This window comes from Elephantulus edwardii, unplaced genomic scaffold, assembly GCF_000299155.1.
Source record: "Elephantulus edwardii isolate Elephantulus edwardi_28Jun2011 unplaced genomic scaffold, EleEdw1.0 scaffold00009, whole genome shotgun sequence".
NCBI lineage: Eukaryota > Metazoa > Chordata > Mammalia > Macroscelidea > Macroscelididae > Elephantulus > Elephantulus edwardii.
The window spans coordinates 18,534,949-18,550,491 of record NW_006399759.1 but is presented as its reverse complement, the minus strand read 5'-3'; the positions used below and the strand labels follow the sequence as shown (position 1 = coordinate 18,550,491).

The 15,543-nt window shown below is 37.7% G+C and overlaps 1 protein-coding gene across 2 annotated transcripts in view; it reads right to left on the bottom strand.

Annotated features, from left to right (window-relative positions):
• The window catches only part of WDR35 (WD repeat domain 35), a 114,632-nt gene that overhangs the window by 76,503 nt on the left and 22,586 nt on the right, over nt 1-15,543 (bottom strand). For both annotated transcript variants that reach the window (XM_006880655.1, XM_006880656.1), the window contains exons 5-9: nt 14,519-14,611; nt 11,939-12,067; nt 8,604-8,737; nt 7,296-7,461; nt 7,033-7,178 (exon numbers count right to left, since the gene is read on the bottom strand). In XM_006880655.1, coding sequence (XP_006880717.1) covers nt 7,033-7,178; nt 7,296-7,461; nt 8,604-8,737; nt 11,939-12,067; nt 14,519-14,611 — 668 coding nt within the window. The remainder of the gene's footprint in view (nt 1-7,032; nt 7,179-7,295; nt 7,462-8,603; nt 8,738-11,938; nt 12,068-14,518; nt 14,612-15,543) is intronic.

The following is a 15,543-nucleotide window of genomic DNA, read 5'->3' as shown; positions in this document are numbered from 1 at the left end:
AATTAAATCCTGGTATGCATCAAAAAAACCTTTCCAGTATGGTGAGAAAAAAAGCCTACAGGCTGAGAAAAAATATTTGACAATGACATTTCTGACAAGAGACTCACAACTAAAATTTATAGAATACCACCGTGCTGCAACAAGAAAAAGACTAATGGTCCAGTTATAAAATGGACAGAAAACCCTTCACCAAGGAAGACATTCTGAGGGCCAACAAAACAAGAGAAAATGCTCAAAATCACCAGTAATTAGAGAGATACAAATCAAAAGAACAATAAAAATACCATCTCACTCCAGAGCAATAACAAAGTTTAAAAGGAGAGCAAACAGCAAATGTTGGTGAGACTGGAACTATTATACACTGCTGGTGAGAATATAAAATGGTACAGCACTGTGGAAAACCTTGTTTGGCAGTTCCTAGAAAAAAATAATTAAAATGGTAAAATAGAAATTCTAAGAAGCTCTGCTGCAATCCCAAAGGCAGGGTTCAGGCAGGGTTTGAATCCACCAGCTGCTCCACAGGAGAAGGATGGGTAATCTCTTCCCTTGCTATTGCCTGGTTCTGAAAACCTGCTAAATGGTAGCTATGGATCAGTTCCAACTCAATGACTCTTATTGTTGTTATGTGCTTTCGAGTCACCTGAAACCCATAGTGACCCTATGTACAGCAGCTCTGAAGCCTACCCTGTCCTGAGCCAGTTTCACTTATTCCAACATATTGCCCTAGTTATTCTATCAATTCATTTCATCCTGGGTCTTCCTCTCCTCCACCCTTCCGAGCATTATGTCAGTCTCTCCTGGCCAATATGCACATAGTATGTGAGAAAGAGCTTCAAAATCCTAGCCTCCAAGGAGAAACTTGTTTTCACCCTCTCAAAGACAGATCTATTTGTTTTCTTGGGTGTCTATGGTATGTTCAAGCCTCTTCTCCAGCACCACAACTCAATGGCATCGATTCTTCTGCAGTCATCCTTAATCATTGTCCAGCTCTCTGATACATAGCAAGCAACTGCAAAGACCATGGCCTGGATCGGATACACCTGAGTCCCTAGAATGACATCACTGCTTTTTAGTACTCTGGAGAGGTTCCTGACAGCAGATTTTCCCAGTGCAATTCATCTTTTGATTTCCTGACTATTGATGAGAAGAGTATTGATTGTGGAATCAAGCAAGCTGTAATTGTTAACAACTTCAATCTCCTCCCCATCTGTCAACTGGCCCAAGGGTGAGAATCTTTGTCTTCTTGATGTTGAGCTTCAATCCATATTGAAGACTACAGTCCTTGATCTCCTGCCACAAGCACTTCAGGTCCTCCTCAGTTTCAACAAGCAAGGTTGTGCCATCTGTATAATATAGGCTGTTGATGAGAGTTCCTTCAATCCTGATACCACACTCCTCTTCACAAAGCCGAGCTTCCCAAATGATAGGTTCTGCATATAGATGGAAAAGGTATGGAGACAAGATGCATCCCTGATGCACTTCCTTCCTGATCTTGAACCATGCAGTGTTTCCTTGCTCTGTTCTGGGGACTGCTTCTTGGTCCAAGTGGAGGTTTCGCATAAGCACAATCAAGTGTTCTGGGATTCCCATTCTCAAGGTTAGCCACAATTTGTTGTAATCCACAGTCAAATATCTTTGAACAGCCAATGAAATATAGATAAACATTCCTCTGGTACTGTATACATTCTGCCAAGATCTATCTGACACTGGCAATAATGTCTCTAGTGCCATGATCTCTTCTAAACCCAGCTTGTATTTCTGGTAGTTCTCTGTCAATGTGCTCTTTCAGTCATTTCTGGATAATCTTCAGCAGGATTTTGCCTGTATGTGTTATTAGTGATATTGTTTGATAATTTTCACAATCTGTCAGGTCGCCTTTGTTTGGAATGGAAATAAATATGGATCTCTTCCAGTCAGTTAGCCAGGTAGTTGTCCTCCAGATATCTTGGCACAAGCTGGTGAGCACATCCAAGGCAGCATCTGTTTGTTGAAATACGTCAATTGGTATTCCATCAGTTGGTGTTCCATCAATTTCTGAGCTTTACTTTTTGCCAAGTCCTTCAGAGCATCCTGCACTTCCTCCTTCATCACCATTGCCTCTTGATCATATGTTGTTTCTTGAAATTCTTCTGTGTCAGCCAATTCTTTTTGGTACAATGACTCTGTATACTCCTTCCATCTTCTTTTAACACTTCCTAGATCATTTAATATTCTGTCCAGAGCATCCTAAGTATTACAACTCTAGGCTTGAATTTGTTCTTAAGTTCCTTCAGTTTAAGAAATGCCAAGCATTTTTGTTCCTTTTGATCTTCTGACTCTAGCAATGAAAATGAACAAAAACAACAAAAAGTTTCAATTTTGGGGGTGAGGTAGTCCAATTAGGAACAAGTACTCTTTATAGTGCATACTAATATGTATCTTAGAGGTACTGATTCAACATCATATAATACCTGATGGATTGACACTATAACTGGGGCAATGAGGGTAGATGTGTTGGAGTCAGTGAGACTATCTAAGGCAGGCTTCAGAGTTGTTTTACAACAACTCTTAAAGAAATTATGCCCCACCAGGAGAAGAAAATATTCACTATAATAATAAAATAACTGGTAAATGTTTTATTACAACTAAAAAATACATATTATTGTAGTTTATGGTTGTTATGTGCCATCAAGTCACCTGGGATTCATAGAGACCCCATGCACAACAGCCCTACATACTGCTCTATCTCATGCCAATCTTATTGTCTCCAACACACCTACCCCCATTATCCCAGTAACTGAATCAATCCATCTCATCAAGGGTCTTTCTCTCCTGCACCATCCCTCCACCCTCCCAAGCGTAACGTCCCTCTAAAAGGACTGATCCTGCCTGGCAACACGTCCAAAATATATCACAACTATAAAAACCTACAGAATATCCAAAAGGCCTGCACACAGTCCAGAGTTAGAAAACAAAATGGGTTAAACTAAACATGTTAGTTATTGTTGTTGTTGTTGTTGTTAAGTGCCGTCAAGTCACAGGTGACTCACAGCAACCCTATGAAGGAGAGTCCTTGATGCCTGGGTACCTTTCATCCTCTCTCCAGGTTCATAGGGTTTCTGGAGGCAAGCTATTATGGAAGTGGATGTCTCTCCTGCTTCCAAGCTTGTTTTAATCGGGGAGCTCCAAACACTGTCCACATTGGGTAACCAACCATTAACGCATTTGACACATTAGTGTCACAGTGTTCAGCATCACAGCAACCACAAATGACCGCTGTACGGCAACTTGTACACCAGGGCTATACAACCTAGAGGAATGTCTGAACAAAAACAATGAAAGACAGGCCAGAGGGCTGTAGGCCCGAGGGCCCTACAGTGTCTTACCAGCCCGGCATGCCCAAATGCTGGCAAACTCCTTGCCCCAGACCCCCAGTTCATCTGGTAAGTCTGCTCTGCCAAACCCCTCATGGGCCCAAGAAACCACTACAAGTGCCTGGAGCCCTCAAATCTACCTTGCTTCAAGAAGCCAGAGGCTGGATTCAGCTGATATTAAATATCCCAAGATCCTAGGCAGAGCTTGACCTTTCAGTGTCTTACCAGCCTGGCACGCCCAAATGCTAATTTTCTACAACTTTTAAAATTCAACATCTGTTCTTCTACTTGATACTTTCAATGCTATTTGAAAGAAATTATCTTAAAAATTTAATTTACTAATAAAGCAACTGAAGGAAATTTATGCATTTATAGAAACATGAAAACTATCCTTGGACCAGGTGGCAGTCATCAGAACAGAGCAAGGAAACACTGCATGCTTCAAATTTGGGAAGGGCGTATCCCAGGGATGTGTCCTATCTCCATACCTTTTCAATCTATATGCAGAACAGATTATCCAGGAGGCTGGGTCCTATGAGGAGAAATGCGGCATCAGAATTGGAGGAAGACTCATCAACAATCTGCATTATGCAGATGACATAACCCTACTTGCTGAAACAGAGGAAGACCTGAAGCACTTGCTGTGGAAAGTCAGGGACTGGAGCCTTCAGTATGGATTGAGGCTCAATATCAAGAAAACAAAGATTCTCACCACTGGACTGATTGGCAGCATCAGAATGGGTGGTGAAGAGATTGGGATTGCTCACAGCTTCAGTTTACTTGGTTCCACAATCAACACTCTTGGCTGCAGCCAGAAAATTAAAAGATGTATTGCGATGGGAACGTCTGCTGTTAGAGACTTCTCTAAAATACTGAAGAGCAATGATGTCAGTCTGGAGACTAAGGTGTGCCTGACACAGGCCATGATCTTTGCAATCACTTACTATGTACCAAAAAGCTCAACAGTGACTGGGTGTGATAGAAGGAGAATGTATGCCTTTGAGTTGTAGTGTTGAAGAAGAGTATTGAATATACCATGGACTGCTAAGAAACAAACAGGTTCATCCTAGAGAGGGTTAAAACAGTCTGCTCCTTGGAGGGAAAGATTCTGAAGTCTGACATACTTTGTACATGTTGCAAGGAGGTACCAGTCCTTGGAGAGGGACGTCATGCTTGGGAGGGTAGAGGGATGGTGGAGGAAAGGAAGACCCTCAATGAGATGGATTGATTCAGTGACTAGGGTAATGAGGGTAGGTGTATCAGAAACAGTAAGATTGGCACAGGATACAGAAGGGTTTATGGCTGTTGTACATAGGACCACTATGAGTAGCAGGTGACTCGATAGCACATGACAACAACAACAATATCACCCAATATTAATTAGTAAGATGATGTTGTTATGTACCATCAATTTAGAATCAACCCATAGCTGACCCTCCAGCGAGTTTTCACAGGCAGTAAATCACACAGGAGGAGATTACCCATCTTTCTCCTATAAAGCTACTGGTAGATTAAAATTCCTTCATTAACTTTGGCTCCCGTTTATAAGGTAGTTCCTGAAATTTTTCAGTGTTAATCAATTTTTTCTGGTACAGTGACTCTGTGTATTCTCTCCACCTTCTTTTGATGCTTTCTGGGTCATTCAATAATGCCCATAGCATCTTTCAATATTGCAACATGAGGCTTAAACTTGCTTTTTCAGTCCTTTCAGCTTGAGAAAGTAGAGCGAGTTCTTCCCTTTTTATTCTCTAATTCTAGCTCTCTGCACATTCCATTATAATATTTTGCTTTGACATCCCGAGCTGCCCTTTGAAATTGTCTGTTCAGGTCTTTTACTTCAACATTTTTCCTTTTGATTTAGCTTCTCAACACTCCAGTGCAATCTTTAGTCTCTTCTGACATCCATTTTGTTTTTTTTCTTTCTCCTCTGTTTTTGTAATGACCTTTTGCTTTCTTCATGTATGATAGCCTTGATATCATCCCACAACTTTTCCGGTCTTCTATCATTGGTCTTCATTACCTCAAATCCATTCTTAAGATGATCATGAAATTCAGATGGAATTGATTCAAGATCCTATCTTTGTTCCTGTGTACTTATTTTCATTCTCTGCAACTTCAATTTGAACTTGCATATGAGTAACTGATGACCTGACCCACAGTATGCCCTAGTTTTGACTGCCAATATTGAGCTTCTCCAGTGATTTCTTCCACAACATAGTCAATTTGATTTCTATGCCACCCATCAGGTGAAATCCATGCGTTAGTTAAGTCATCTTTTTGTGACTTTCAGAAAAAGTATTTGCAACGAATAAATCATTATAAATACAAAATTGAATTTCCAGGTTCATTTCTGTCACCAAGCCCATATTTTCCAACTACTATTCCTTCTTTACTGTTTCCTACGTTTGCATTCCAGTAACCAATTATCATTAACACATCCTGATGGCATGTTTGGTGAATTTCAGATGGCAAAATTTGGTAAAAACTCTTAAATGTCTTCCTCTTTGGTTCTAGAAGTAGGAATACAGCCTTTGATATGGATTTTATCTCAATGTCAGGAAAATAAAGATTCCTACCACTGGACCAATAGGCAGGGTCATGTTGGATAGAGGAGATTAAAACTGTCAACAGCTTCATCTTGCTTGGATCCACAATTATCACCCTGGGTATGAGCAGTCAGGAAATAAGGATATGCATTGCATTGGGAAAATCTGCAGTTAGGGACCTTTCCAAATTATTAGTGATGTCAGTTTGAGGATCAAGGTAGGTCTGATTCAGGCCGTATTTTTTCCAATTACTAGGTATGCATCCGAGAGCTGGACAATGAATAAGGACTACAGAAAAAGAATTGACACCTTTGCACTGTGATATTAGAGAAGAGCACTGAACATCCCATGGACAGCTAAGAGAACAAACAGATATGTCTTAGAGGTGATGCAGCTGGCATGCTCTTTGGAGACAAGAATGATGAAGTTTCACCTCCCATACCTTGGGCATGTTGCTAGAAGGGTCTACTCCTTGGAGAGGGATATGATGTTGGGAAGAGTCAGTGAAGGATAGAAAGACCCTCAACCAGGTGGACTGACATGGTCACTACTGCAACGGGATCTCGTGTGTCAGGAAGTGTGGGGATGGCACAGGATAGAACAACGTCAGATCTTTTGCTCATCAGGTTGCTATGAGTCGTGCTCAACTCAACGACACCTAACAACAAGATTCAGACTATATGGCTTTGACTTGGCAGTGAATCTCCTTACCTTACCAAACCACAACTACTCTCTATTATTAAAATCAGTTGTATTATTATTATACAACAAATCAAAGCTATATAGATTGATAGACAGATACAGATTTAATACTCAAATACATTTTTTTAAAAATCCAATCTGATATCAGAAAAACTAAGTTTTCTAAATCACTACTCCATAGTGATTTCTTTAGGCTAATATCTTACTTTTAAAACTGACAGATTATAAAATATAACCCATAACAAAATATAACTGAAGACTTGTAATTAATCAAAGATACACACTTAACAGTCCACCACCAATGTACATCACAGTATCTCTAAAGAAAAATGTGACAAATATTAATAATTTCTTCTTCTCTTTCCCCCTACCATATTTATCCCACACTTAATGGAAAGAAAGAAAAGAGATAAAATCTTTAATACTTTTACCTCACCAAATGGAGTATAAAATTGTACAATGTTTTTATCTTTATCCTGCGTGACTGCCTTCTGGGATCCTGCCACAGCTAAGACGCTGCCAATGTGGTTCCACTGAATACTTACTACGTACATGCTAGTATCAATTAATACAGGATCTAGTAAAAAAAAAACCAAAAAAAAAACCAAACACAGTTATTACTCATAAAATACTTCTTTTAGAGAACTTGATAGTACTTAAATTTAATTCTTTATTTATTTAAAAAAAATCTTACTTTGGTCATTTTCATGTCTCATTATCTGGCATCTCCCATTATCAAAACAAATAGCAAGGCAAGGACAGTCTGGCTCCACATAGCCTTCTGTGCCATGGTACCAATGAATTCCAGCAATACTGATTGCTCCAGTGACATTCACCAAACAGTTCAATTTCATTTTTATCTAAATAAAATTAATCTTATTAATATACCTTTAAAAAGATCATATGAATAGAATTTTGTAGTAAAAAATCACTGAAAATATAATTTCAAAATTTGGTTTCAAATGCAAGATCCATCATTTGCTAGGTTGCTTACCTGGACAAACGCTTCTGAACTTCAGTTTTCTCTATTTGTTAAAGGAAGATTAAAGAAAAACTTAGAATATTTATGAGTCTAAAACGAGATGAGGTATACGGCAGTAATTTGAAAACAGCTTCATGTCATACACAAGTTAGTGATCATTAGTTCTACCAATGAGTAGATTTATATAATGTCCTAGCCCTTGTCAAAAACAAAACTGCCAATCAATAAGGTCAGATATCTATCCCAGTTAAATTACCCAAAACAAGAATTTTTCTTGAGATTATGCTACCAAAAACTAAACTACTATGCCTTCTTTTTTTCTTTATTATTATTATTATTATTAATTTTAATGAAACTTTACAGAGATTTTGGATTTCCATTCAAACTTTCCCTTTACTTCTAAATCTCCCATTATTTTTTATATCCTCATTACAAAAATGCCTTTGATATCTGCATGTAAACTTTAGCTTCAGACACATTCAAGAAAACACTTAAAAAATTAATCTTCACATCATCTTAATCATTAACCTTCTACTTTAATACAATGATATCATGTCCTTCACACCTACCAAAAATATGAATTAAAAACTGATAGTCTAGTGTGTTCCACTAATTTTCCTTGAATCAACCAAGAAGTGTTTATTTTTGTTTTTTTGGTTTGTTTTTTAAATTTATTTTTTAAACTTAATGTTTACAGAGACTTTGGATTTCCATTCATTCATTGTTGCACTTTTCTCCCTGCCCACCCCTCCCCACTCAATTCACTCTTCTCTTTGAAAAGTAAAAGAAAAATTTTTTCATTTTTATACAATCATTATTACATAATCTCTCCCCCCCAAGTCCACTCCACTATGGGTTTTTTTTAATAAAAAAATTTTTTAACTCTCCAGAGAAAAACTCCCAAACTAATATTTCCTAATTACATAAACCATCATAATAAAAAAGGTGTATATACACATATAACATATAAAATCATAACTTAAAATTATGTAACACTAAATAATATATGTATATACTTACCATAAAATTTCCTTGATTATCATAAACATGTATTTCTCCATTTGCCATTCCAAACAATAGGACTTTACTGTCAGATGACCATGCTACATGGCATAGCTGTATGCCCTTTAGATCTTTTCCCCAAATACGATTCCCTAAAGCAAAACAAGATAAAACAAAATTATTACAATTTTAAGGTCATGAAGTATTCTCTCCCAAAACAATTCTTACAATGGTCACAGCACTCATGCATTCATCAGGGTTTTTTTAGGTCAATAAACATTTATTAAGATATTATTAATTACCAAATTGTGAAGAATGGAAATTCCAAAACAATTAATTGTGCTCATGCAGAACCTGTATGTGTTGTTGTTGTTGTTATGTGCTGTTCAGTCACCTAGACTCAGCTGAATCCTGTCCTATCCGAAGTCAGTCTCAGTGTCTTTGACATACCTCACCCTATTATCTTAGTCACTGTGTCAATCCATCTCATCCAGGGTCGCCCTCTCTTGCACTGTTCCTCCACTCTCCCAAGCATGATGTCCTTCTCCAAGGACTGGTCCCTCCTGGCAACATGCCCCAAGTATGTAAGACAGGGCTTCAAAATCCTTGCCTCTAAGGAGCCACCCTCTCCAAGACAAACCAAACCTGTTTGTTCTCTTGGCAGTCCATGGTATGTTCAATATTCTTTTCCAGCACCACAATTCAAAGGCTTCACTTCTTTATCATCCTTACTCACTGTCCAGCTCTCAGATGCATACCAATTCCATAGACCATGACCTGAATCAGGTGCATCTTAGTCTCTAGATTAACATTACTGCTTTTCAGCAGAGAGGTGCCTGACAGCAGATATTCCTAATGCAATTTGCGTATTGATTTTTTTGACTGCTGGTACTCATAGTATTGATTGTGGAACCAAGTAAGCTGAAATTGTCAACGATTTAAAACTCTTCTCCATCTATCAAGGTGCTCTTTGCCAAATGACCCAGTGGTGAGAATCTTTTTTTTCTCGATGTTAAGCTTGAATCCAAATTAAAGACTGCCATCATTACTCTTCTGCAGCAAATATATCATTTCCTCCTCAGTTTCAGCAAATAAGGTTGTGTCATCTACATAACACCTGCTGTTCATGAGTCTTCGTCAAATTCTGATGCCATATTCCTCTTCTTAAAGCCTAGACTCCCAAATGATCTGTTCTGCAGATAGATTGAAATGGCATAAATAAAAGATGGATCCTGTTGCACTCCTTTTCCTCTTTTGAACCATGCAAAATTCCGTGGCCTAGTGGCTAGATGCTGCAATCTTAATGGCCTGAAGTTCAAGGAACCAGCTGCTTCACAGGAGAAGGATAGACAATATCCTCCCATATGATTAACTGTCTCTGAACCATGCAAAAATTCCTTGCTCTGTTCTGACAAATGCCTCCTGGTCTAAGTATAGGTTTTGAAACTTGTATATACCTATATTCTAATTTGATCTCTTCTTGGCTTTGCGAAGACTTTTATTTATTATTCCTTTTCTCTCTTTTGCTTTCAACTTTTCTCTACCATCCCTTTCTTATTAGAATTTAAATTTCCTGATTTATGCCTCTTTAAAAGCACTACCTCAAATAAAATGATAAATAAAACTGAAAACAAAGCATTTGTCAGTTAATCTCCTCTACTAGCTATCATCTATCTTTATCATTCTTTTCCAACCAACTTGAAGCGTTATATGTATCTGCAGACTCCATTTCCTCACCATGTATTCAATTCAATTGATCCTAATCTGGCCACAAAAATTACTTTCATAATAATGGTCTGTTGTTAAATTTAATAAGCACATGTTTTGATTTTTTTTCTTCTGCATCCTCTTTGTTTCTTGACAGGGAGCTTTGGTAGTATAATCTAAAGGTAGCTTTGCTGCTAAGCCAAAGATCATGCCTCTCTGGTGGTTCAAATCCACAGGTAATTCCATGGAGGAAAGATGGACAATTTCCCCCCATGTGGTTTATAACCCTAGAATCTCACTGGATGATCAGCTACAAGTCAGGTGCAATTCAATGACAATGAATTGTGCCCTATAGCAATGAGCTGAGTCCTTCTTCATACACTTTAGCTTCTATGAGTCTATAAGCCCTTTCATCTCCAAGACTGGTAATTTTTTAGTGTCCTTTATGGAATTCTTTTCTCCTGTCCATTCCTTAAATGTGTCTAGTTCTTACATCGCAAATGGTCTTTGAGTTTTTCATTTATTTTAATTAACATCCTTAGGACACTAACAGTCTTTGAGTTTTTAATTTATTTCAATTAACATCCTTAGGGCAGTAATTCCCAAAATCATGCCTTGAGTTTAGCAATCTAACTCTGGGTGGTGTCCTATGGCCTAACAAAATCAGTGCAACCAAAACTGCAATCTTCTCTCAAAAGGAGTCTTTCTCTCACATCCTCAATTTCAATGAAAGGTATCAGTGTCCAAAAGCTCTGTTTTTGTATAATAATTGTAAGGATAAATTATGTAATTAGGCAATATTTAAAAATAATCCTGGACCAGCCAAACAGGACAAGAGACTTTAGGACACATAACTACAAACAAAGACTTTTCTCAGCTCTCTGCAAGAGGAAGGGCTGATCTAAGACCCTCAAAACACAAGCTGCTTGAGCTGGCAGCCCTATTCTCTCACCACACCAGAAACAAAGGAAGACACTAAGCTGCAGGAGAAAAGGTGGGGTGAGAGGTGAGGCTCTATGCCAAGAGTGAGCACTCTCCATTGCTTGTGGGGAGATGGGACTGAAGCTTTCCTGGGGATATAGGTCTCTCCACCTGGGGATACTTGGTTCCACAGCTGCAGGGCCATCTTAGGGACCAAACAGGGTAAGAGTCTTTGGGACACAGAGCTACAAGCAGAGGAATTTTCCTCGCTCTCTGTAAAAGGGAAGGCTGATGTGAGACAAAGCCACACACACACACACACACACACACACACACACACACACACAAGCTGCTTGAGCTGATGACCCTTTATCTCTGATGGGAAGTGATTTTATGATATGTGATCCATGAGAATGATTGCATCATGAAACAGTGTGAATGAAAAATAGTATGAAACGCAATGTAAACAGAATTTTGAAAGCAAACCAATTAAAAAAAATTTACTTCTTTTAAGTACCATAAAGGAAATTTTTAAAAAGATATTTTTTTCCTTGCATATAATAAAACATATGGTCAAAACCAAAAGAAGATTCTTGAATGCCATCAACGGTTTCTTTTCCATGTTTTTTTTAAATCAGAATACTAACATGGTAATTTACTTAAATCTCTAAAAAGATAAAAAGCATCAGCTAAATTCAGATCTTAATATAGAGGCAATGCCTTACCATCCACTGAGCCAACAATCACAGCCCCATCTTCATATACAATGCAGATCTTCTGTCCATCAGCATTCCAGCTCATACTTCGAACTACTGATTTATTTCTATTATTGATCATTTCCTCATACCAAGATCCTGTTTATAAGAAAACCAATAAAAAAAGACAACACTACATATAAGTTTTCACAGTACATCCATTAAATAGCACTTAAAGAGTCAAAAACATTGCATAAAATATACTGAGACAAATGACATTTTCTATAAACTGAGGCATTAAACTATAAAATCTCAAATCCAACATTTAAAAAAATGAAAACGTTATGCCTGAACTAAGGATTACTCCAAAGACTGTCACAGAAAACACAATGAACGCCTAGCACATTTTTTTCTCTAACCTTCTTCCTTTCTAGCAATTAAAAAAATAAAAAATTTATTTGCTTTTCTAAAAATGAAACAACTGATTTTGCACAAAGCTTAACTTTTCCCATTGGGACAACATACTTTGGATAACTATGAAAAGGCAGAATAACTACAAAAGCCATATATCCATAAATTCTCCAATGGTTAATTATCATTATGTTAAATATAAGCAGCTGAGATAAGTCTTGAAACCTATATGAAAATAAAGCTTTACTGTTAAAGAAAGTGATCTTTTTCTACCTTGGAAAAAGATCAAATTTACTCCAAACTCCTGTGCTTTCACATTCTTCCTCTAAATACACATATATAAAAGATTACATATAAGTGTACATATGCATATTTATATATATACACACATATATGTTATTCAAGCACTACAGCATATTTTTAAATTGTTATGTCCCATCAAGCTGTCTACAACTCATATACATCCTATCTGTACAATAGCTCTGAACCCTGTCCTTCATTGAGCCAATCTCATTGTCTCCAATACACCTACCCCTATTACCCCAGTCACTGAGTCAATCCATCTCACAAAGAGTCTTCCTCTCTTGTGCTGTCCATGCACAATTCTGAGCTTCATGTCCTTCTCCCAGCAACATACCCAAAGCATGTAAGACAGAACTTCTAAATTCTTGCCTCCAAGTAGTAGCCTGGTTTCACCCTTTCCAGAACAGATTTGTTTATTCTCTTAGAGGTCCACGGTATGCTCAATACTCTTTTTTCAGCACCCCAACTCAAAGGCATCCATTCTTCTTCTACTGTCCTTAGTCACTGCTCAGCTTTCTGATGCATAGCAAGTAATTGTGAAGATCAAGGCCTAGATCAGATGCACCCTAGTCTCCAGACTGATATCATTGCTCTTCAGTACTCTGGTGATGTCCCTGACAACAGATTCTTCCCCAATTTAATTAGTCTTTTGATTTCCTGACTGCTGGTGCCAAGGGTGCTGATTGTGGAACCATGCAAGCTGAATTTGTTAACAATCTCAATCTCTTGTCCATCTATCATGATGCTGCCAATTGGCCCCGTGGTGAGAATTTTTGTTTTCTTGATGTTAAGTTTTAATCCATATTGAAGACTGCAGTCCTTGACCTTCTGCAGAAAACACCTCAGGTCCTCCTCAGTTTTAACAAGCAAGATTGTATCATCTGCATATCACAGCTTGTTTGTTGATGAGTCTTCCTCCAAGTCTGATGCCACATTCCTCTTCATAAAGTCTAGCCTCCCAAAAGATCTGTTCCACATACATAATGAAATGGTATGGAGATAGGATGCACCCCTGTTGTTAATGACAGACCCTGAGTCAGAACTCGAGCAGTACAGCAGTTAAATGTGGTGCTTCTAACGAAAAAGTCTGAGACTCAAACAAACTAGCTGTTCCATAGGAAACAGATGAGACAATCTGCTTCCACAGAGATCTATAATCTTGGAAATCCTATGGGATGACTCTTCTGTGCCCCATAGAGTTGTTATGACTTGCAATCAACTCAGCAACAACAGGTATACTCTCAACCTTTTTGAAATAGTGCACACTAACAGAAGTATCCTTTACACTTGTAGATGAGGGCCACAAACCTCAGGAGAATTATGAGTTGCTTTCTGGGAAACATGATGTATCAATGTGAATTCTTTTCTAGCATTCTCTTACTTGGGGCAGAGGGAGGGGAGGAAAGCACAGACTGTGCACCACCAGTCACAGCTGAGATAAAATCTCTAATTATAAAAGGAAGCTAACTAGCACAGTAAAGATACTGAATTCTTGCTTTGATTTCTTAATAAATGTGCTAGTAACTTCTTAGCAAATCTGAATCACTGAGCACATAGGAAAAAATTCTTAAAAAAATTGGGTTGGGGTGGAGAAGGAAGAGCTATCTCATATAGAAACTATTCTGCTACTTAAGAGTCTGAGTTCATTTGGGAGACAGACAATAAACATCCAATTTCCTTTCAATGCAGAGTCACATTTCAAAGGAAATAAAGGCAAAAGAAGAGTAAGCAGCAGTAAATAAAAAGCAGCACTATGAGCCTAGAATGAACTTGAACTCTTGTAGGCCAAGAGTTTACTTAGAAAAAAAAGTTTACTTAGAGGATATTATTTCCCTATTGAAATAGTATGATCCAAACTGCAACTTGTACAAGAGTAAATCAGGTCTCTGAATATACCTTTATATAACATCCACACAATGATAAGCCCATTCTGATCGCTGGTGGTCAACTTCTGATATTGTTCATTCCATGTTACAACTTGAACAGAACCTAGAAAATCATAAGACAATATAATTGTTCAAATTACAATGATTTTTTAAATTCATATTTTTATATAAGTATACACCTAAAATCAATACATGCTTTGTCTATATCAGCTAGCTGCTTCTTGTTTTAGGTATAGTCAAGTCAACTCTATCTCATGGCAACATTATGTGCAACAGAACAAAATGTTTCCCAGTCTTCCATTTCTGATAGTATGTTCAAGTCCACTATTGTGGCCAGTATACATTTTGAGTGCCTTCCAATTTAGAGCATTCACCTTCCATCAATCTACCAATCAATATTTTGTGTGATCTAAAGTGTTTTCATTGGCTACTTTTTTAAAAGTAGATTTTCATGCCTTTTATCTGTCTTAGTCTGGAAGCCCTAATGAATGAAACCTGTCCAGCATGGGTGGCCCTGCCAGTATTTAAAATATAAGTGGATAGTTTCTCAACAGCTTTTTAACAAATGGTGTTGGCAAAATTGGGAAAAGTACCTGCAAAAGACTCAAGCAAGATCCACACCTCACTTCATATACAAAAACCAACTCAAGGTGGATCATGGACCTAGGACTAAAACCAAGGACTATAAGCTTCATTAAAGAAAAGCTAGGAACAATGCTAGAAGTCCTAATCTACAACATAAACAGTCTTCCAAGTATCTGAAAAACCTAAAACCAGGAGAAGATAAAATAGATGAATGGGATCTCCTAAGAATCAAATCCCAATGCACATCTAAAAACTTCTCCAACAGAGTAAAAAGGGAAGCCACAGACTGGGAAAAAGTATTTGGTAATGACATATCAGATAAGGGACTTATAGCCAGAATTTATAAAATACTTGAGCACCACAACAAGATAAAGCTAAATAATCCAATAGAAAAATGGGCACAGGATATGAACAGACACTTCACCGAAGAAGACATTCAGATGGCTAACA